Source organism: Falco punctatus (genome assembly GCF_963210335.1).
Source record: "Falco punctatus genome assembly, chromosome: 9".
NCBI classification, from domain to species: domain Eukaryota; kingdom Metazoa; phylum Chordata; class Aves; order Falconiformes; family Falconidae; genus Falco; species Falco punctatus.
Window position 1 is genome coordinate 18,745,116 of NC_137589.1, and position 20,460 is coordinate 18,765,575.

Here is a 20,460-nt window from a genome sequence, read left to right on the forward strand (position 1 = left end):
GGGGTAACATCTCCTGCAGTGTGAGTTCATCTTCCTTAATCACAAGTAGTCTGCTGACATCTCAACTCTTAATCCAGGTGAGGTGTTACAAAGAACAGTGTTTTACTTGCTGGTCTCCATGTAAAAAGCAGTAATTTCTAGGAGTGTTGGGAATGGTTCTCTCTTACTATAGTTACATTCTGTATCACTGGTGAATATTGCTATGTTACTTGTGGGTCTCCGGGGGGGGGGGGGGGGGGGGCATGATTTAGAGACAGTCCTTGATTCCTTTGTTTTTTATCTCCTTGCTTCCCAATAACCTCTTTTCTGATGCATAGTGTGGCTGGTTGTATCCAAATGTAAATTACTTTGGTAAACGAATTAGGTAATTTCCCCTGTCATCTCGTCTCTTGCAGCAGTAACACCCAAAGGGGTTTCTAACAAGAGTTCTCTCAGTTTCTTTAATCGAATGACTTTGAAAATCTTCTCTTTGTGAATTTCACTTTTTCAGACAATTGATGTTACAGCGCTGTTTTCATGGTTTTACTTCCATTTCTGAAAGCTTAACTGAAACAAATTGACAATATGAGTGTCTTTAAAGGTAATTTTGTGGTTAAAATTTATGTATTCTGTACTTTCTTTTCCATCAGTCATCAGAATGACCGTTTTCTGCTCTGGAAGACTTTTTTTCCCATTCCTCTTGTGTATTTTGCTCTAGAAGAGCAAGTGATGTTAGACAAATGCAAGGGACAAGAGTTTCATGGGGTTTGTTTTTTAAAGGAATTAACAATATTTTAAAATGAAGAAATTGGTATCCCATTTGCTGTCTTTATGTAGAGAGAGATTTGACTGCTTTTTTCTTTTTTTTTTTTCTACCTGCTCTCATATTACTGTTTGCAAAAACGTGAAATTCAAGCCACTTGGATTTCTCATGCTTTGTGACTAAAGGCTGGGATGTTGGGAACCAAGCAATGTCCTAAGTGGTTCTTAGGAAGCGCTTCCTGTAGCACATAGCAACAGCAGTGTCTGCAAACTCCAGCAGTGTTTGGTGAATTTTCACAGATACCTGGGGGCACCAGGCGTCAGTGGTGGGAATCACTTGTCCTGCAGCATCTTTGTCCTTGGCTGCAGCACATGAAAAGCGTCAAGACTGAGTTTTCAGACTCGTGAGAAAAATCAGCTAACCATATTGAGTTTTTACCTTTTGAATCCACAACCACTTGTTCGCTGGACAGCAAGTGGGAAGCAATGGGTATGCAGCACTGAGCACTGATTTTGCCAAGTCGCATTTCAGTGAAGAATTATACTACTGTCTTGGCATGCTCCAGTCTCTGTTGCATGCTGATTTTAAAGCCCTCAGCACTCAGAAGTCCTCCGCAATGCTATATCTCAAGGAGCTTTCCTGGCTATTGTTCATCCTCAGAAGACACTGTGGTCCCACAGATTTTGGTGTTACTCTTTATCCCAGCAGTTCAAATGAGGTTTGTCCTAAAGAAACACTGGGGAGTTGGACATCCTGACTTTACAGATTAGACTACACCTTGACTGATATCAGGCACTGGAAGATTAATCAAATGAAGGGAAAATACAGTCCCAAAAGCTTATAAAGAATCACAAACTGTCCTGCTGTATTTATTCCCAGTTAAAATCCAAAATGTCTCCCTCTTCCCTTCTGATAGGGATCCCAGCTCTGGTTTGCATGGTACACCCAGGACTGGGTAGGAGCTGTTACATTCCCCTTGGCGAGGTGGAGTGGAAGAGGAAGGGAAAATCATGACAATTAAAATCTCCCTCAGAGGGTAAAGTAGGGGCTAGTTTAAAAAAAGCTTTTTATCTGATAACTGAGCAGTCTCTGTCAAAATGCTAACATCTCTCTCTGTGGGACCATCTCCAGTGCTCAGCTGAGTTACTCAGTCAATTATTCCCCAAACGAGGGGCAAACTGCTCTCTTCCACCTTTCCTGTACAGCCCCAGGGAATGCATGCAGGGTGGGTGCTGGGAGAGGAGTAGGGGACTCTGAACTGAGATTAGATACAGTTGGAAATACTCAGTTTGAGGGCACTGTCCTCCAGAGCCTTTGAAGAGAAAAACTGAAGCGACAGTCCAGGAGAATGCATCTCAGTAGCTGCTTGCTTGTTGTCCTTGATCATAACCAGCTTGTTTCTGTTGTCCCAGCCTGCCTTCTCTCGACAGCAGCGTTTAGCATGTGCCTGAACTGCCTGACTCCCTTTTTGTGACTCCCTTTATGTGGTTCGTAAGGTTGCTTAACCTTTAGAGGCTGGATTCAGCTTCTCTGTTGCAGGGCTACAAATTATTCACCAGGAAAGCTAGGAAAGCCCTGCAGTTTCCAGTTAGGCTGAGGCTGGGACTGGCATGCAGACTTTGCCTTTTCTGTGGTCACGTAATATGATCACCTCTCTCAAAGAGCACTCTGTTTTTTGGGCTCTGCTGAGCCTTTAAGTCCGTACTGCAGGCTGGAAATTTATCTCACTTGGAAAATATTCTATTGAAGAGTGGCATTGAAAGGACAGTACGCTTTTCTGTGAAGTGTTCAGTTTTATCCTTTTTTGCTGGAGGTATTGACCAAACTGGAATGAGATGAGACAAGGATTTGTTTTGTGTTCTTGTTGTTTGTGCATTTGGTGGAGTAATCTGATAGGTTCAGCTCCTCACATCTCTCTCTTGTGTGAGTCTCCCAGAATTTAGGGAGAAGCACTGAAAAGGAGCTAAAAAATGGGCGGAGATGGTCTCTGAAGCTCCTTGATTGGGAGTGGGGGGACTAATGCTAATATGATATTCAGACAGAATCCCTGTGATAGGAGAGGGGTGGAATTGCATCTCCTGAAAAATGTTCAGCAACAGCTTGTGGAGTAAGGAGTAAAACTTCTGTTGTATTTATGGGCTGTAATTACCTTCCAAAGGAGGTGAGGGCATTTTGGGGAACTATGTTTGTTCCTGTGTGATGAGTCCAAAGTGTTTGTTTATTAATAAAGTTATTTTTATAATAAATCACTTATTTAGTGACCTCTGCAGTGCTGACACATGGCTATGCAGGCACAAGTAGCATCACTGTGAAGGTCCTACACATGCTGAGCTTCTCTGCATGTTTGTGCCAGCTTTCAGCAACAGTTCTGAAGTGCCACCTGTGGAACTGGTACACCTGGAGTCCATCTATAACTGAGAACTTGAGTATTCTCAATTTCTTAGCAATTCTCAACCTTGCTTAAAATGAGCGTCAAATTCTCTTCCAAAATGGACCTGACAAGTTTTTAGGATAGATTTATTTTCATTTGAATAATTTAAATTTGTTCACAACAATTAATGTCAGCATCAGCATCCTTGCACTCTGTGTTTAGTGAAGCTACAGATGAAATTATGGCCTTCTGAGTAGCCGATTCCTGTTTTGCCTACAAAAGGTAGTTTTGCCTACTCGGGAGTGGATGTTGTTTGTCAGGCACTCTGTAATGACACACAGGAACACACAATCTTAATGAGGATGGCAGCTCAGCAAGAGGCTGGGGATGTGCTTCATGGGATTCCTTTCTTTTGGAGTCCCTTTCTTCCAGTGTCTTTCATCCTGCCTCACAAACAGGGATCTAGGTTTGCAAGTCAAAGGAGAATAATTTTGTACTTCAATGGTGCTGGCTTCTGTGAAGTGTAACTCACAGTATGTGGTCATACTTCATACTGGACTGGTCAGGATTATTTAAGAGTTCTTTCCTTTTTGTTTTCCTCAGGCCTGAAAAGAGTGCCTGACCTAATATGGTGCTTTATTTTGCACTGCTGTGTATAGGCTGCCAGAACATGAAGAAGGGTTTAAATGAGTTTTTAAAAAACCAGTTTACTCTCAAACATTACTTTTAAAGTTATTTTCAGTAAGGTATCTGATTCTGAACTTACTAACTTGCATATTCTGTTGTAATTGGGTTTTCCTGGTTATCACAGTTGTTCCAGTGGTGACTCTGTTGATACATTTTCAGGAGGAAAAAAGGAAGAAAACATTTGTGCACTCCTTGAAGGACAACTTTTTATCTACCTTGCTATTATTTGCTTATGATTTAATTCTCTCTATGCAAATGGCTATGTAAACGTTATTTCATAACGTTTAGCACCTAATTCTGGCATTCAGCCCTTGCCACTGATTTCAGGTGAGGTGATATCCCTGCATGTTTCATTAATTTCCATATCAAATTCTTTCTAAGGTATTAATCCTGTATTATAAGAGCCTTTTCTCAGTTGAATATGTATTGCACTAAACCCAAATGCTATATTCAAACTACTGACTGAACTCACAGCAGCAAGGTACAAAGTACTGTAACATTCTTCAAAAACCTGATGCGTTTACCAGATCTGCTTGGATGGAATTACATGAAAGGTGTAGTCCGTCCGCAAGTGTGTGTGCATGCAAATTTTTTCACTGTCTCAGCAAGTTTTGTCTAGTCCCACTGCTTAACAAGTACCACTGAACGGGAGTGTATAATTTTTTTATAATAAGCTTCATTCACTTTAGTTTCCTCTGAATTTTTCTTAAAATAACCTCTAACAAGATCAGTTGTGAAGAATTTGGTATGTATTGTGTATTTCTTAGTGCTAAAGATTTTCGGCAGAAGAAGCTCTTGCTTCTGTCTTTTGAGTGAGAAAACAAAATTGAAGAAAACAGGCTAAGCTGTGCTATCCTCAGTGTTTTGAATTCTTGCACCCTGAATCCTGAACAGCAGCTCTTAACTGCCTTAATGCTCTTTTCAGATGAGGGTAATTTGAACAGGGCTAATTTTTTCTCTGTGTCAGTCAGAAAAGACAACAGTTTGTGTTAATATGATGAAGTTAATTAACTAAATTGCATTAATTAGTAGTGCTTCCGCTATGGTGATTGATATGATTTCAAAATCAGAGACTTCAAGGCTAGCTTTAGCTTTTCTTTACTGCTTTAGGACATGTCCACTCCATCACTGTGGAGAGCACTAGTTCTAACAACAAGCCTGTACAGGTAGAATTCAGTTATGAAAAAAATGTTACAAAACCAGTAGCTATTTATTTGAATATTGAAGAGAAAACCAGTCCTTTTACCATATGGACACTGTTTTGTATGGTCTTATTAACATGATATAAGTGTAACCTTTTTTCTTTAATTTGGTGTAACCCAAGAAAACTTCCACAGCTGGTGGAGGTCAAAAGGGCCATTGCATTGGGTTACGGAAAGCAAGGTGGTCAATGTGGGGGGTGAGAGTGGCTGTGGGAGGCACAAGTACCTGCATCCAACTAAACCAGATGACAGAACTACTCTTATTCCTGGGAGCCTATCCTACATCCTACTCAAAGCAGGGTCAGCTATGGGGTCAGACCAGGTTGCTCTGGGCTTTTTTCAGTCATATCTTGGAAATTGCCCAAGACTGAAGACTGCACAACCACTACGGACAACCTGTTCCACTGCTGTCCTGTCCTTAAAGGCAAAAAGGTTTTCCTTACAGCCAGTCTGAACCTCTCCTGTTCCAGCTGATGGCTGTTAACCTCTCATCCTCTCACCACACACTGCTGTGCAGAGCCTGGCCCCATCTTCCTAAGGGGCTGCTGTCAGGTCTCCCCAAAGCTATTTCTTCTCCAGGTTCAACAAGACCTGTTCCCTCAGCCTTGGCTCACAGGACAAGTGTTCCAGCTCTGACCACCTTGGTGACCCTCTGTTGAACTTGCTCCCATTTATAGATGTCTTTTCTATATGAGGAGCCCCAAACTAGATTTAGTTTTAACAAGCACCATGTAGAGGTGGATAATAATTTTCTTTGATCTACTGGCTCTGCTCCTATCAATACAGCCAAGGACACTCTTGGCCTTCATTGCTGTTTGAGTAATATAAGCCTCTTCAATACTGAGGAGCCTTGTTAAAAGGCTTGCTTTCATTCAATACCAAATAAAAATTGATTAAAAGTATCAGCAGAAAGAGGTGAGTGGCTTTGTTCAGACAACTTTGTTTCTTGTTTCATACTTAAGAGAGCTTTAGTGATCTTTTGGTTATACAACCATGAGTTAAAAATTTGCTGAATGAAGCACGATGTATACAGAGAAGCTGAGGCTGGTGACAGCACGGTTTTCTTTAACCTGGTAAAATTGCTGTGGTACTTGCACAAGATTTTTCTTGGTATCTGTTTTGGGTTTTTTTTAAAACAACAGATCAGAGATATGTAGATATCTGCATTTCTAAAACAGCATCTATCCAGAGTCACTCTGCTAATTCCTTACTATTTTATAAAAACACTCCTGAGAGAACTGAAGTAAAGAGATGCTAGTAGTGTGTGTCATTAACGTGACTCAAACTGCTAACAAACCACCCTCATTGGTGAGAATACAGTGAAGCCCTTAAAATGTTTCACATCATATATTAATTATTCCTTTTTCCCCCTAGTATACTTTATCTTATACTGATGCATCAGCAGTGATTCATGTTCCATTCACTGTTGGTGGTGCACAGCTTCCCTGTAAGCAGCCTGATTTGTACTGAAGCAGAGAGATCTTTGAGCAATGAAACAACTTAAACTGCAATTGCTGTTTGTTTAGCAAACTCAGTCTGTTTTGAAAGCTGAAACACCACTGTCTGTTTGAAAAACTGAAATAAACTGAACCTCTGTGAACTTTATTCTGCTTTTCTAAAAAAAAAAATAATAAAAAAATTGCGCTTTGCTTTTTGTCTTTTAGCAATTTTTTTTCCCCCAGGTACTGGATTTCTCTTTTGTGGGCTATGGCCAGTTATATGCTGAGTTTCCAAGGTTGCAAAGTCCATTGAAATGATGATATATTTCCCTTGTTCCCAAGAAAATATTCAGCAATCCTAGCCTGTCATTCAGATCACTTGCTTAGGTACTTCATGGACTGCATCATTTACTTTTCCCCCTGCAATAATTCTCCTACATTTTTCAACATTCTGCAGGCACCTGCATATATCTCATTTCCATTGGAGGCCGCACCTCAGTCTGTGACATCCAACAACCCAGTGTTTTCACAATAAAGGCTCTGCTAAACTGGCTTTTGACTCTTCTGTAATACAGTGGAGGTGCTCAGTTGCTCTGTTTATCCTCTATCACTTCCTTTTGGATGAAATTTAGATGAACTGAAACATGAAAAGGGTGTTTAATAGCGCCAAACCCATGCAGAAAGATATGGGAACTGCAGGGTAACGTCCTCAAGTCCAAGCTAGGTGCTGTTTAGTCTGCAGTATCCAAACTCCTCTGAGACCTCTTGTGGTGGTAAGGATGCTGCTTTTCATTTCTAAACTTTTTTGTTGTTGCTTTTGTTTTCTTTTTCCACATGCCTTAAATTCCAGCCCAATGAAAGGGTGCAGAAATTTATTTTCTAGCATAGGGAACATCTTTAAAGTTGAACATCCATTTAGGGACAGTGGAGGGAAAAGTGGCAGTGCACATCCATCAACATCACGAGATGCTCAGGCAGGTGTGAAGTTGCCTATATACCATCAAAGCTTTGTTCTCAGCTGAATGAAAAAAAAACTCCTTGCAGTGAGCTATGTCCTGAAACAGAATCTGAGGCTTGCTTCAGTCCACCTCAATGTGTGGTGGTGGTTCCTGTCCATGCTGCAAGCCAGGGTCTGGGTCTGAGGGAAGCTGCAGCTTGCCAAGCTCTCTGACAGCTGCCTCTGTGGTGGGTGGGATTTAGCTAAGTGTTGCCTGGGAGTGAGTTGGACATAATAGCTGTCATGTGTCCTCTGATTCATGGTTTACTGGAAACCCTCTGCAGGGGGCTATGTTTTCTTTTGAATAGCTCTGTGGGTGGTGTTCCTCTGAAAGACTAGCACATGACTTTCTGTGGCTGGGGTAAATGTGAGCTGAAGGTAAGGAGTGTGCGAAGAGGTGAATTTTGGTCCATTCTGGGGAGGTCTGAGGCATGACCACAGGTATATCTTACTCCCATAACTGTAGCTTTATATTGTGTACTTTTTGTGACTGCCTTTTGTGTGACAGCACATTTCCAGGCAGAGAAGTCAGCCCTGGGAATATTGCAGCAGTTGGAGCTGACCTTTAGCTGAACAGGCACAGGAACACACAACTGCATGATGGTTTTATATAAGTCTTTTGCTGTATAGGTAAGTACCTAACTGACACCCAGTAACGCTTTCTGCTTAGAACAAAGGTTTGACATTAAAGAGCTGTTTGGATGGTCTGAGATTTATTGCAGAAGAGAGGACAAGGCCGGGAGCAAGGAAAAGGCAGGTCTGTTTCAGTGGAGAAATGCCAGGGTTGTGAAGTGACTTTTTTGGACCAGGCCAAGTGGAAAAGACATATTTGTGTCGAATTCCAGTAGCGGTGGATGGCAGCACCTGCAGACAGTGAAAGGTGCCAGAGATGTTGCCTGTGACTTGTTTATTCTTGTTCTGTTGTTTGGCTCCATGGGCTAGTCATTGAAGTTTTGCAACTTGCCTGGGACTGTTTCATTTTGTGTTCTTTTCATTTCCCTGCAATGAAGCTTTTGAATCAATCTGTCTTTCACGATCAAGCCTGACTGAATGCTGCAATGACTAAAGATGATATTCCTTGCTCTCAGCTGTGCTGGTTGTGTTCAGTGCCATATGTGAATTGACTTAAAAGTTATCAGTATGCTAAAAGTATGTGAAAAAAAATTATCTTGAGTGCTTTTGCTTATAGTTCAATTTCTCTGCCAGCTATGCAGTGAGCAGCAGGAATGCCCCAAGGCAGGTGTGTTTATATGTTTTTGCTTGTTGGCTGCTTTGCCAGCCGTTGGAGGTGAAACACAGATCTCCACTGGACATCTTGCCTGCTAATCTTCAAGCAAACAGAAGTGCTCGTTTCTTTTAAACAGTCTGCTGCGTGCTTGCTCATGTGTTCAGTCAGGATCTTTGGAGCTTGAAACCTCCTCCCAAGATGTATGTGGAGCATTCAAGTGGACAAGTCAGTGCCCTCACTAAGTGTTGAAAAGGTTGATCTCTCCGATGATCAGTAAATGGTAAAAACTTTCCCACTGTGCTTGGCTTAAGGAAAACTACCACACTGAACGTGCTGCTGTCTGCTGTGTAACTTGTTCCTATCTGGGGGCTTGGACCAAGATTGCAGAAGAGAGCTCTTGCCTTTCTTCTCGAATCATGCTTTGTTTTTACTATATCTGCCTGTAATGGGTTTTTTTATTGCTAATGAAAGAAAAGAGAGCCCTAAGATTAGAGTAAGGATTTAATGGCTCTTGGCTAGGAACATCAGAAAGCCTTTACAGGTCATATTTCTAGAAGTTCATAACACTTGCAGTTGGGACTAGACTTTTGAATATTGTTGGGAAGGCAGAAAAAGTGGGTTTTGTTGGGGTTTATTTTTTTACAAGTTCCATGGCATCATCCTCTGTTTGTAAAAAAAACCCAACAAACCCCAAACAAAACAAACAAAACCACCCAAAAGCCAAGAAAACCCAGACAAACAAAAAAAACCAACCAGAACCAGCAACTGAGTTCAAATGGAGGACGTTATTTGCCTAATTGTCCTGATCCGGAAGTGTCTGTTCTGGCAGGAATCAGTAGGGACAGAAATCTGACATGTTGGTGTGTTTGTAGCTTCTTCTTTAATGTTAACTGAAGAAGTGTCAGTGACCTTCACGGACACTTAATTGTTTCATTTCTCTCTTTGAGTGCTGTACGAAATAAACAACAGAAAGATACTGTTTGCTGTTCCTGACAGCTTTTGTTTCAGTAACAGATTTAAACATGTTACGAGATTTGACAGTTTTAACGCAATTGAACTGTTTACTCTTTGCTTTAGTAAAAGGATGTTTCTGAAAACAGGATCTAGTATGCAATATTTGTGCCAAAATAAAGCTTCCCTGTTATATACTTAAAACTGAAAATGTTTTAATGATCTTAATTCTGTATTTGTAAGCTATATAGCATATTCATTCTTTAGCAAGGAAACATCTCATAAAATCTTCATTAATGTTCAAAAAGTGTTTTACTACAGTTCCCAACTTGATATGAGGATCTTGTTAACTTTTTGTTCCTTAAAATGTTTCATCCGTAATTATGAAATGTAATTTTTGCTATAAAATGCCAACACGATGTGCTCGAGTCTATAGAAAGCAGAAGCCTTGCAGTACTAGCCCAACTACTGCCATATGGCTTTCCTGGTGCATTTCTGCAAAAAGTGAAGTACATCAAATGTGCCAGGGCTCTCATGCAAAGAGCCACAGGACCTGTGGGATCTTTTCTATGTTCAGCTTAATAAGCATAAAAAGCAATTCCAAGATAGATCTTTCCATCTACAAAACAGACAAGTGAATCTTGTTTCCACATGCTGTGTCTTCTCTGTCTCTACAGATTTAAGTGGAATCATATAAGGGAGTTTATTCTTGATTTGCATTTGTGTTTTTCTTCCCTGGAATTAATTTATTGTTAACCCTTTATTGTTATATAAAGTGATTACCCAAATTTTTAAGAAGTAAATGGAGTGCTATTGTAATAAAATGCCTCTGTTCACTTCCCCAGAACTAGCCAGATTTTTACCTGGACAAAACTTTTATTGTATGTGATTTTTCTTAGAGCCAGAAGGTACAAAAATTCTGCAATTGTTAAACAACTCAGTGAAAAATGATAAAGTTCACATTACAGAGATGGAACAAGAAATCACTTTGTACTAGTCAAGAATACCCAGAGGCTTTACTGTGTGCTGTTTTATTATCTGATGCTCACATTACAGATGACTTCCCCACACTGTGACTGACAGGTGCTCCAAAAGGGTATTCTGGGGTTTCAGGTGTCCAGGTAATGAGCAGTTTGAATAGATAGGTAAACCAAACTGAAGGATAATAATACAGGAGTACTGGCAGGATGCCTAGATTGGCATTGGGGATAATAATACGTGAGTACTGGCAAGCTGCCTAGATTGGCATTGGTAAATATGATTCCGCAAGAGCTGCAGAGTGTGAAATGGGAACTGTGCTGTATTTAAACAATCAAGAGGATTAGCTGGAGTTCCATGACTTCTGACAGGTACCCTGCACATAGGCATAAACAAGTCCTTCCTAAAAACTATGAGGAAACCAGGAAGATGATTCTCATCAGACGATTTACGTAGAATAGGGAAGGGGGCAGGGGATTTTGCAGTCTTTTTTGAGCTGTTAAGGGACAGATACCAAAGAGCTTTAACAAGCACAGCATCTTGGTGATTTTGCATCAGGCCTATGAGACAGTTTGCAGAAATCCTTAAGACTGCTCCCTGTGCAAATCTAAGGGATGCAGCTTTTATGTATTTCTATCAAAATTAGGAGAATATCCAAAGCACTACTGCATCAGTTATTTAGCTATGGAATGTAAATAAAAAAAATTTTAATAAGAAATTGATAGACACCTGTAGGGTGCTGCCTGGGCTTTTTCCCACATTGCTTATCAAGGTTGCCAATTATCTAATTCTTGCTTTCACTATTTCAGATTTTATTTCAAAGTCAGGAGGGAATGGTATCTAATATTCATGTTGCTAGCATGCACACACTCTGGCATTGTTATCTGCAATGATAATTTTAAACAGACTTGTGTTTGAATACGATTTTAGTGTTGTTGGTTTTTTTCCCTTCAGGATCAAGCTAGCTTTTGCTTAATGCTTTGCTTAAAATATTATTCTGAAAGGGCCTTCCCCAAATGGAGACATGGGATTTGAGGCTGTGAGACAGATGCAGACAATGAAAGCAAGAGAAGAATAATAATAACAAAGATAATTAAAACATTTTGATTATTCTTGGTGTTTTACTCCTTAGCAGTTTGGTGCTCTGCAGGAGTAAATGGTAAAACTGGTAGTGGCACAGCAGAGACTTTAGACAGCAAACTGTTTGCAAGAGTTATTACTAAATGCTGATGGTCTTTTCCCATACAAAAAGAAAGCTTGCAATGGTTTCTGCACCTGCAAGGAGTATCCTAGCAACATCACTGAGGAAACTGTATGCCAGGATTTTTTTTCTGAGTGCTTTTTGTTGAACATAGCAGGAGTTGTAAAACAAAGGTCAAGAGCAATTTAAGCTCTTCAAAGTGCTGTTGCTTAATTCATTCACTCAGATAAATGTTTGTATTGCAGTTTTCTACCTAAACGATAAATATCAGGTTACAGAGTCATCCAACAGATTATCCAATTGCAGTTTAGTTAAACGCGAATATCACATAATCTAAAATGTCACTTCTTACTTGGGGGAAAATTACTGTTAGCATTTAACACTAGGTTTTGCCTTGTGAAGTAACCAGGAGTCCCAGCTGCCTTCTGCCTGCTCTGGCACTGAGGATACCCAGGGGCTTTGTGGCTACACTGAACAAGGAATCACAAAACACCACCAGGCAGTGGGAACAGACCATCAGTCTAAGCAAAAAGAAAGAAGAAAGGTTTTTTTTCTCTGAGAAGGTGTATGCGGTCATTGTCTTATTGTACGCAGAGACCTCAGGTGAGTCCCTGCTTTGTGCTTTGTCATCCACTTTCAGGGAAAATACTTATTTCAGGTTTTCCTACATCATTCACTGGTACCACGTCAGAAGTACTTGCTGGGCTTCCTCTTACTGGCCTTGCTGTCTTGGGAAGGGGAGAGAGAGCAGTGTTTATTTTTGTGTTTTATGGATGGAGGAGTTGAGGTGAAGGACTAAGACCCTTTTCAGCCCCCTGCGCTGGGGCTGTAGAGTTACTGAGGAACCTGGACCACACTCTCAGCCCCTCTGAGCTTCTATTTTCATCATGCATAACAGGGACAATGTTAGTATCTCTCACCAGGGGAAATGGTGATGGTAGCCTAAAAAATGCATGCAGCTGTAACAAGAGTTTTTGCCCTCTGCCCAATCTAGTAGATAATCTCTAGTTCTAAAGCCCAGTCTAAAAATGGAATTTTTACCATTTCTATTTAAATTTAAGTGCTAGACAAGGGACAAAGTTTGTTGCTGGTCTTTCCTCCCCTCCCCTGCATTCTGAGACTCAGTGAAAAGACATTGTACCTAGATTATTGGATGTTGACCTTTTCCATTAACTACTTGGAGAAAAACAGGTTCTGCATGGTTTCATATGTAAACAGTCATCTAAAAAGTCAGCAGTCATCAGACATAACTTTTGTCTTAGCTCCCTGTTTATTAAGCTAAATGATGGTTTAAGCTGGAATTTAATACCAAACAAACTAATGTGCTTAAGGTAACCTTCTGTTTCCTTTATTACAAAGGCACTTGAAAAGTGCTAGTGCAATTTCCCTTCTCTGAGAAATATTTCCAAGTAATTTGCCAAAGAAACTTAGCTGAGGATAAGGTGCTTGTTCCAAGGCAACACAAGATTTTTCAGTGAAAAACTGTCACAGCAAAACACTATTCCATTCAAACAATCTTTTTTTTTTCTTTTTTCTTTTCCTCCTGGTCTTCAGGTGATGTGAATCCCTGTTCTCATGAATCCCTGTTCTCATGAATCCCCTCTCACAGTCACAATCTATTCCTCTGGCAGAAGGAATATGCCGTACCATATCAGACATGAATGCAGATCATGCGATGGTCACACAGGAAACTTTAATGGAGCAGTTAGTGAAAAACTATCCAGGTAATGTATTTACTTCTCCCTCCTTTAAAAAGTGACTGTATCATCAAGCTTGAGGTTCTGGTATTGGGCAAGTGATCACTGAATGTTTACAGGCAAAGCTGGCAATATGAAAGAATGTAAATTAACAGGCAACTGGTAGAATATATGAATGTGCATATTCCTTATCAGTTTGTGAGTGTCGCTAACATTGCCCTGACTGTAATGCTTTTTACAGATTTTAATAAATCTTCAGAATAAGAGGGAACTGAGTGCAGTAGCATGTTGAGAGTATGCCCTTTCTAGAGGGTGGGAAAGCATAGATATGAGGTATTTAGGTGCCAGATAGGGAACAGCATAAAATAGACTGTGTCAGATCACAAAAAAAATTGAGCCCTCCTTTAAGAGACAGGCAAATAGCTGACTTTGACAGCAAAGGGACTGGATAGAAGTCTACATCTGATGTTTGCTATTAAAAAATACAACTGGCCTGAAATCCAGGTTTGTTGGTCAAATCCCATCCCCTTCCTTCCTGAAAGCAAATTACTTACACTAAATGAGCTGTGATCCTTCTCTTCTGATGGGGTAGCAGCCACTTCCCTTAAATGCTGTGTTTTCTTTTCAATCTGAAAAACGTTCTGTTTCCCTTAGATGTGCAATATTGAAATGTGTGTGTCTGTGTGCATGTGAGACTTTGTAAAGGCTTATTAGGGCCCTCTGCAGGAAATCGCTTTGTTTGATACTGAGCTTCCTTTTTTTGAGTCTTCTTAATCTTACAGCCCTGAAAATGTTACAGGTTGATCTGGTAGGCATTTTCACTGCTGGGCAAAACTTTGATGCAACCCCATAAACTGGCCCAGAATCCTACCAGGAACGTGATATAGTTCATACATGCACTGAGACAACCACAAGATAGCATTTCTAGGTCAGCCAGAAGTGGCACTCCCAAAGTTTGTAGGGAGAGAGTGTATTGCTGTGTTTTCTCCTTGCTGGAAGTTTTCATTCCTTTAGGCAGGAGATCAGCAGAAGCCTGGGGCAGTAGATCAGATCACTAGACTCTGGGACTGTGACACTTGAAGGGAAAAACAGTAGCCGAGACTAGTCACAGTGAGGTAAGGAACTGTCATCTGACAAAATTACACCAGAAGCTTCAGGGAGAGTGATAAAAGGCACTGTTAAATAACCTGCCAAAAGAGAAATGCTTTGAACAACACATGGTTTGGTTTGTACCTGAAAGGTCTCTCTCATGAATGCCATATCCTGACAAACACAAAGAGAACATCCTTGTTTATTTCAAGGAGAACATCCTAAGCTCCATCACAACAGTGCCGTAGTGACAACCAGAAACACAACTAGCCTGTACCTTCTTCCTCAGGGGTAACTTGCCTCATCAGTGAGGAATGGCCGTGGCAGTTAAAGATTGAGTTTTACCGATCTGTAAGACGCCGGCAGGATTTCACCTACCAGAGCACTCGTTTGGATGATGTTTCTGTGCTGCCCTCATCTGGCTGGCCCAGAAGGGCTTCTCCCTGCCTTAGGGCTGCAGCCTGTGCTGGCCCCAAGATGTCATGCAGGCTTTGGAGCTCAGCAGAGTAGTGATGTATTAAGAAAATCCTGCGTTTTGTCAGGTGATACTGGACACTTTCATGTTGAAATTGAGTATGCCTTACTCAAACTCCAGCTGCCAGGTCAGTTTCAAACTTCTTTTGGAATCCTGTGAACTACATACTTTGGGTATTTCCTGTTCTGTTGCTTCCAGATCTGTTGTATGTAAGTTATTTTTTGGCCAGCTCCCATTTCATTTGAAAACTTATTCCTGATGTGAAATATCTGTATCTTTGTTGTAGGCATTCAAGTTCCCTCCCACAAAATCTTATATAATATCCTTGGCACTCTAACTAAAGAAAGGAAAATCTATCATACGGGAGAAGGATACTTCATTGTGACTCCCAACACATACTTTATCACAAATGATGCCACAGAAGACAATAGAAGGGTCCCACTGGAGGACAGCTGTTCCTGTTCATCACCTTCTCTCACTTACCTGGTAAACATGGAGCACTATGCAGACCTAGTGAAAGAAAACATTCCTGCGGTATCCCGTTACAGATCCTGCCATTGTTTCCCTGACCAGAGTATGCTCTGTGAACAAAGACAACAGCAGCCAATGAACCATGAACCTAATGGAGGAGGTAAAAAAGGCTGCAGTGAATTGAAGCTTTCAATTCAAACTCAAGGCATTTCCACATCTGCTGAAAACCATTCCTGGGACACCATAAAATCGGTGACATCTGTGAAAGAGAAACTGAAAAGCAGAAGGTTTGGTTTTGGCCTTTTCTGGAGAAGCACTTCAAAAAAAGAAAAACATAAGAAGCAGTACTCGACTTTTTCAGCCCAGTTTCCTCCCAAGGAGTGGCCAGTCAGGGATGAAGATGATTTAGATAATATTCCACGTGATATTGAGCATGAAATTGTCAAGCGTATTAACCCTGCCCTTACAGTTGATAATTTGATTAAACACACAATATTTATGCAGAAGTTTGAGGAGCAGAAAAAGTATATCAGTAAGGGTACCTTGGCTGAAGTGTCAGTAGTCAGGCAAAACCATCTTTCAAAGGATTGTATTCAAAAGACACAAAGTAAAACAGCAAAACACACGAGGAAAACCAAATCAAAGAAAGAGAAGCAGATTAGCAGAAGCAACAGGAAATCTCACATACATGAGCTAACATCACAAAATGAGAAGCTGGAAGAGAACCTTTCACTGCCTACCAGAAACCAACAGTCATCCAATGTAGCCATGGAATCCTGTGTCATATATAAAAGACAAATTAAGAACCCTTTTCAAGGTATGTCATGGAGACACAACTTTTATGTGAAAGGGTACAGAGGTACAATTAACAGTCAGCTGAAGTCCAGGATTCGAAAGCAAGAAAGGGCTTTACAAAGGCCGCAGTCCTCGGACTCCTCAAAACCCTTTGACTTTGAAACTGAACAGCTGGCCACTGAAACACAGGCTGTGAAAGCTAAGCAAAACAAGCTACTCCATGCTAATAGGTCTTCCCTCCAACTAAAGAAAGACAGTTTAAGTGAAAACTTTAGTTACCTGCAAGGCAGTACTTTGCAAATAGATAATAAAAGTAAATACTTTCTGGAGAGTAATATTTCTGAAGAAAACATAGAAAGAAGAAGAGTAAAAAAAAATCCTGGGGATGTTAAAAAATCTCCTTGCTCCTACACTGAAGATAACGACGTATGCAAGGAAGATGCAAAATTTGTGTTACATCTGAAAGATGAGTATTGCAGGTGCAAAGCTGACACTGCATGTGAGTTATTAGATCAAACAGCACATGAATTTCGAAATGTCAGTCTTTCAAATTATACAGACAATATTAACCCGGTAAAAACAATTGGTGTGAAACACAGACAAAAGACCATTAAAAAGAGTGAACTTGTATTTAAATACGACTGTGCCAGCCATTCTGGATCAATAAAGCTTGAAAGTGAAGGATTTACTGGTAACTGCCATCTTCTGTACCAAAAAGCACATGATGGTGACACTTGTAACTCATTACACCTGGATGACAATTTTGAAAGCAATGAACCTTGTCACCTGCCTCCTGGCCATGCTTTTTCAGAATCAAGAGCCTGCAGTAAAGCTGTGCAAAAGCTGGGAACAGCTATGTCCCTAAAAAACTGTAATATGGCTAACGCTTACCCTGCCCAGTACAACGCAACTGTAAACAAACATGACTCTGGAGAGCATGGATGTAAGGAAAGTGCTAGTTTTGCAGAATCAATAGATGGGTCAAACAAGTATCCAAGAGATTTTACAGAAGAAAGTTGTTTGTGCAGTCAGGTTCTTGCAATAGGTCACAGAGAGGAAGAAGAAACTAGCCTTGCTGAATGTACGAAGGCTTCAACTGTAGCAGATTTCTGCCACACTAATGAGGCTGACTCAGATGCTGATGCTTTGCAGGACTTCAGCTATGACATAGAAGTAGTGGCATGCTGTGCTTTGCACTCACAGGCCAAAGAACTGAGCAACCCTCTGGGAAAAAAACGTCTGTTTTTGAAGGATGCATGTACTATGATACCAGGACAGAACTCAGAAGGGACTGAAAACCACAGCATTACAGGAGACAGTGGAATTGACTCCCCAAGGTAAGAAAACACATGTAACTATATTAGATGTTTAGATTATTAGATATTCAAATTAACAATCAGATTTAGGCAGAAATGTTGTTGTAAATCATAAATCCCACTCCCCAACAACAAAATTTTCATGTCTCTTTACATGAACATTCCCCCTAACTCAGCTTTACAAATGCTGCTGTTTATATTTTGCATTTGTCTTCATGAGGCAAGAAAATAGCATGAGCTCTGCCTTGCAGATGGAGATGGCCAAGTGCAGAAATGTTGATTGATAAGCTCAGCGTTAAACATCAACTCCTGTTACCAGGCAGGTTCAGCTCACGTTGATCTTGCCATATGACATTACAGATACAGTCATAGTTTCCCCAGTTGTAGACGAAGAATAAAAAGTCTTTATAATAAGCTTTATAGAGGGGTTCAATCAAAATTTAAATTACAAAATACCATCCAACATGCCTACAACAGACAGGAAAATGTGTACATCACTTGAGCTAGAAGCTTCTTCTTCCTTTCATAGGATACATTTTACCTGTAACTATACTTGAAAAAAAAACCCTTAATGTAAAACAAATTGGTATGAAACTTTTTTTTTGGTATGAAAATTCTTTACACAGTTGCATGTGGAGAAGACCTACAAAACTGTTAACTAAATTGGCAAGAATGTACGTTAAAATACTGTGAGGGAAAAACCATATCAATTTTTTTAGTAGCATCACATATTCTTAAGATCTTAAATGACTGGTATTTAAGTGTAATTAAACCATGAGTTCTCATTAGATATGTATTGTCACCTTGAGAAGCTAATATATGAAGGAGCAAATCACATACTACAGGTTTTAAGGAAATTCTGCTGACTTTTTTTCCCTCTCCCTTAAGCAGCTTTTGGCTTTGCACACTTTCGAGCATGCATTTAATGTACTACTCAGACATGAACATTTGAAATCTGTTGGATGCTTTTTAGCAAAACATATTTCAAAGGGTCGTTTTGATCGTTTGTATCAATGCCATCTGTGCCATCAGAAGCTAAGCCAACTCAGTTTATATTGAGAATGTGAGGCCTGACGTCTAATAATTCTGTTATTTTAGGTGGACTGAAAGGAAGATGAAGCTTCCTGCCAAATTCTAAAAGCATAAATACTAATGCAAAGAGGAGGACAAAGTGGAAGGACGCTCACAAGAAAATTCCTTGCTTTAGCTTACTCTGGTTGTGAATATTTGATTATTTTTTTAAATAGGCTTTGTAAACTTTCCCTTTGTAACAATGGAATCGTCCTGTAAATGCGATCAAGTCACATCCATGAGGCTGTGTCTACATCAAAGCTGTTAGTTAAAACTTTTGACCATAGGCTTTGGAGAGCTAATGTGTATTTCTGTTGATTTCATCTTTGATTAGTTTTTGCACCCCTGTGATAATAAAAATAAGAACTGGTATACTTCATTCGGATCACACCATTAACCTGGAAAGGCTACATGCTGCTCTGATAGGAACTGTATCAGCTGGACAGGACTGTTTTACACTGTAATTCTTGGAAGTATTTCTGACTTGTGCCACAGAAATAACTGCATGCTCCACCTCCCCTGTGGAGCAAATAAACTAGATTAGCACGCACCTTGTTGCTACAAAAATTCTTTGAATCCCAACGTTCTCTCACTGCGTCCTGGAGAAATCTCAGCTAGATCTACTTGGCGTGTTTATACCTGGCAAGCAGGATTTAGTCTTTGCAAATGAAAACGTGCAAGAGGCAACAGGTAAGGGGTCAGGGGCATGGAGAGACCCCACCGCGGGCCGGCCGGCTCCCGCCCTGCTCCAGCCCGCCCCTCTCTTTGTCTGAAGGAATCAACGTGTGGCAGCCGTCGGGATCGCTTTACAGCTTTTAATTCAGAAGACTGATTTTGACTTTTTAACCCTGATTTATTCCTATAGCTAAAAAGCAGAGCGCTGGTTTCATGCCAATAGTCACCACAGGCTTGGGGTCCTTTGAGATCTTTGAGGCGCTCGGTCACACTGCTGTGCCTGCCTCGGGCTCTTTCACTGCCCAAAACTTGCCTCCAGGGGTGGCGGAGACAGGAGGCTAAAGCTGTAGTTAAAGTCATAGAAAATTTACTTCAGGGAAGGTGCCTCTGGCTGTGAGGAGGCGGAAGGAGCGGCGGTGGCTGGGGCCGGGCCTCGCAGCGCTCTCTCCCGCCCGCCGCGCTCCGCTCCTGTCACGCCGGTACCGGGGCTCCCCCTCTCAGGCTGCTCCGGTAGCTCCCCGCCCTCAGCGCCTCACGCTGCCGCCGCCTGCCAGCGTTTCCGCTGGGCTAACAAACTCCTCCCAGGGGCTCACCGCGCCAAGGCGGTACGGCAAGCGTCGGCCCTGGCGGGAAGCCGGGGACTGAGGTGCGGCCCTCCCCCCCGCCATGGCGGACGCCGCGCGGCGCACCACGAGCCGTGCGGGTGCGGGGGACGCTGGGCCTTGGAGTCCGGGCGGAGCCGCGAGGCGTTCTGGCCACTGTAGTCTGGCGGCGCGAGCGGCACGCTATTGGCTGCCGGGCGGCGCGGCCCCGCCCCGCGTTGCCGGGGCAGGGGCGGGGGCTGTTTCTGTCACACGGCGGCTGGCGGCGGCAGCAGCGTGGCGCGGAGCGGGTGCCGGCCAGCGGAGATGCCCGAAGCTACCCGGTTCAGTGCCAGCAGCGGGGCCGAGTCGGATCCGGAGTGCCCTATGGAGACGGAGTCGGCGCTGGAAACCAGCCGCCGGCGGCGCAAGGTACCGGGGAGAGCTCTGGGGCCTTCTGCGGCCGGCTATGGCCTGGCCGCGCCGCCTCGCCG

At 41.7% G+C, this 20,460-nt stretch overlaps 2 protein-coding genes and 1 long non-coding RNA gene across 11 annotated transcripts in view; 2 read left to right on the forward strand and 1 right to left on the reverse strand.

Moving 5' to 3' along the window:
* STOX1 (storkhead box 1) lies at positions 1–20,398 on the forward strand. 9 transcript variants are annotated; one of them, XM_080401308.1, is made up of 5 exons: positions 7,855–7,879; positions 12,199–12,399; positions 13,428–13,520; positions 15,344–17,660; positions 18,738–20,398. In XM_080401308.1, the coding sequence occupies exons 1-5, from the start codon at positions 7,870–7,872 to the stop codon at positions 18,775–18,777; spliced, it is 2,661 nt and encodes an 886-aa protein (XP_080257434.1). In that variant the 5' UTR covers positions 7,855–7,869; the 3' UTR covers positions 18,778–20,398. The 9 variants fall into 9 exon arrangements, with proteins under 9 accessions (XP_080257439.1, XP_080257440.1, XP_080257434.1 ...); XM_080401313.1 differs by lacking the exon at positions 7,855–7,879 and adding an exon at positions 1–77 and having other exon boundaries at positions 12,199–13,520; XM_080401314.1 differs by lacking the exons at positions 7,855–7,879; positions 12,199–12,399 and adding an exon at positions 2–77 and having other exon boundaries at positions 13,351–13,520.
* On the reverse strand, positions 798–19,326 carry LOC308069305. The gene is made up of 2 exons (XR_013930340.1): positions 19,262–19,326; positions 798–9,127 (listed from the first exon to the last, which is right to left on the reverse strand). It is a non-coding gene; the product is annotated as an uncharacterized lncRNA (long non-coding RNA).
* The window catches only part of LOC308069283 (nucleolar RNA helicase 2-like), a 14,572-nt gene continuing 14,330 nt past the window's right edge, over positions 20,219–20,460 (forward strand). The window contains exon 1 of the mRNA XM_080401336.1: positions 20,219–20,398. Coding sequence (XP_080257462.1) covers positions 20,294–20,398 — 105 coding nt within the window. The 5' untranslated portion in view covers positions 20,219–20,293. The remainder of the gene's footprint in view (positions 20,399–20,460) is intronic.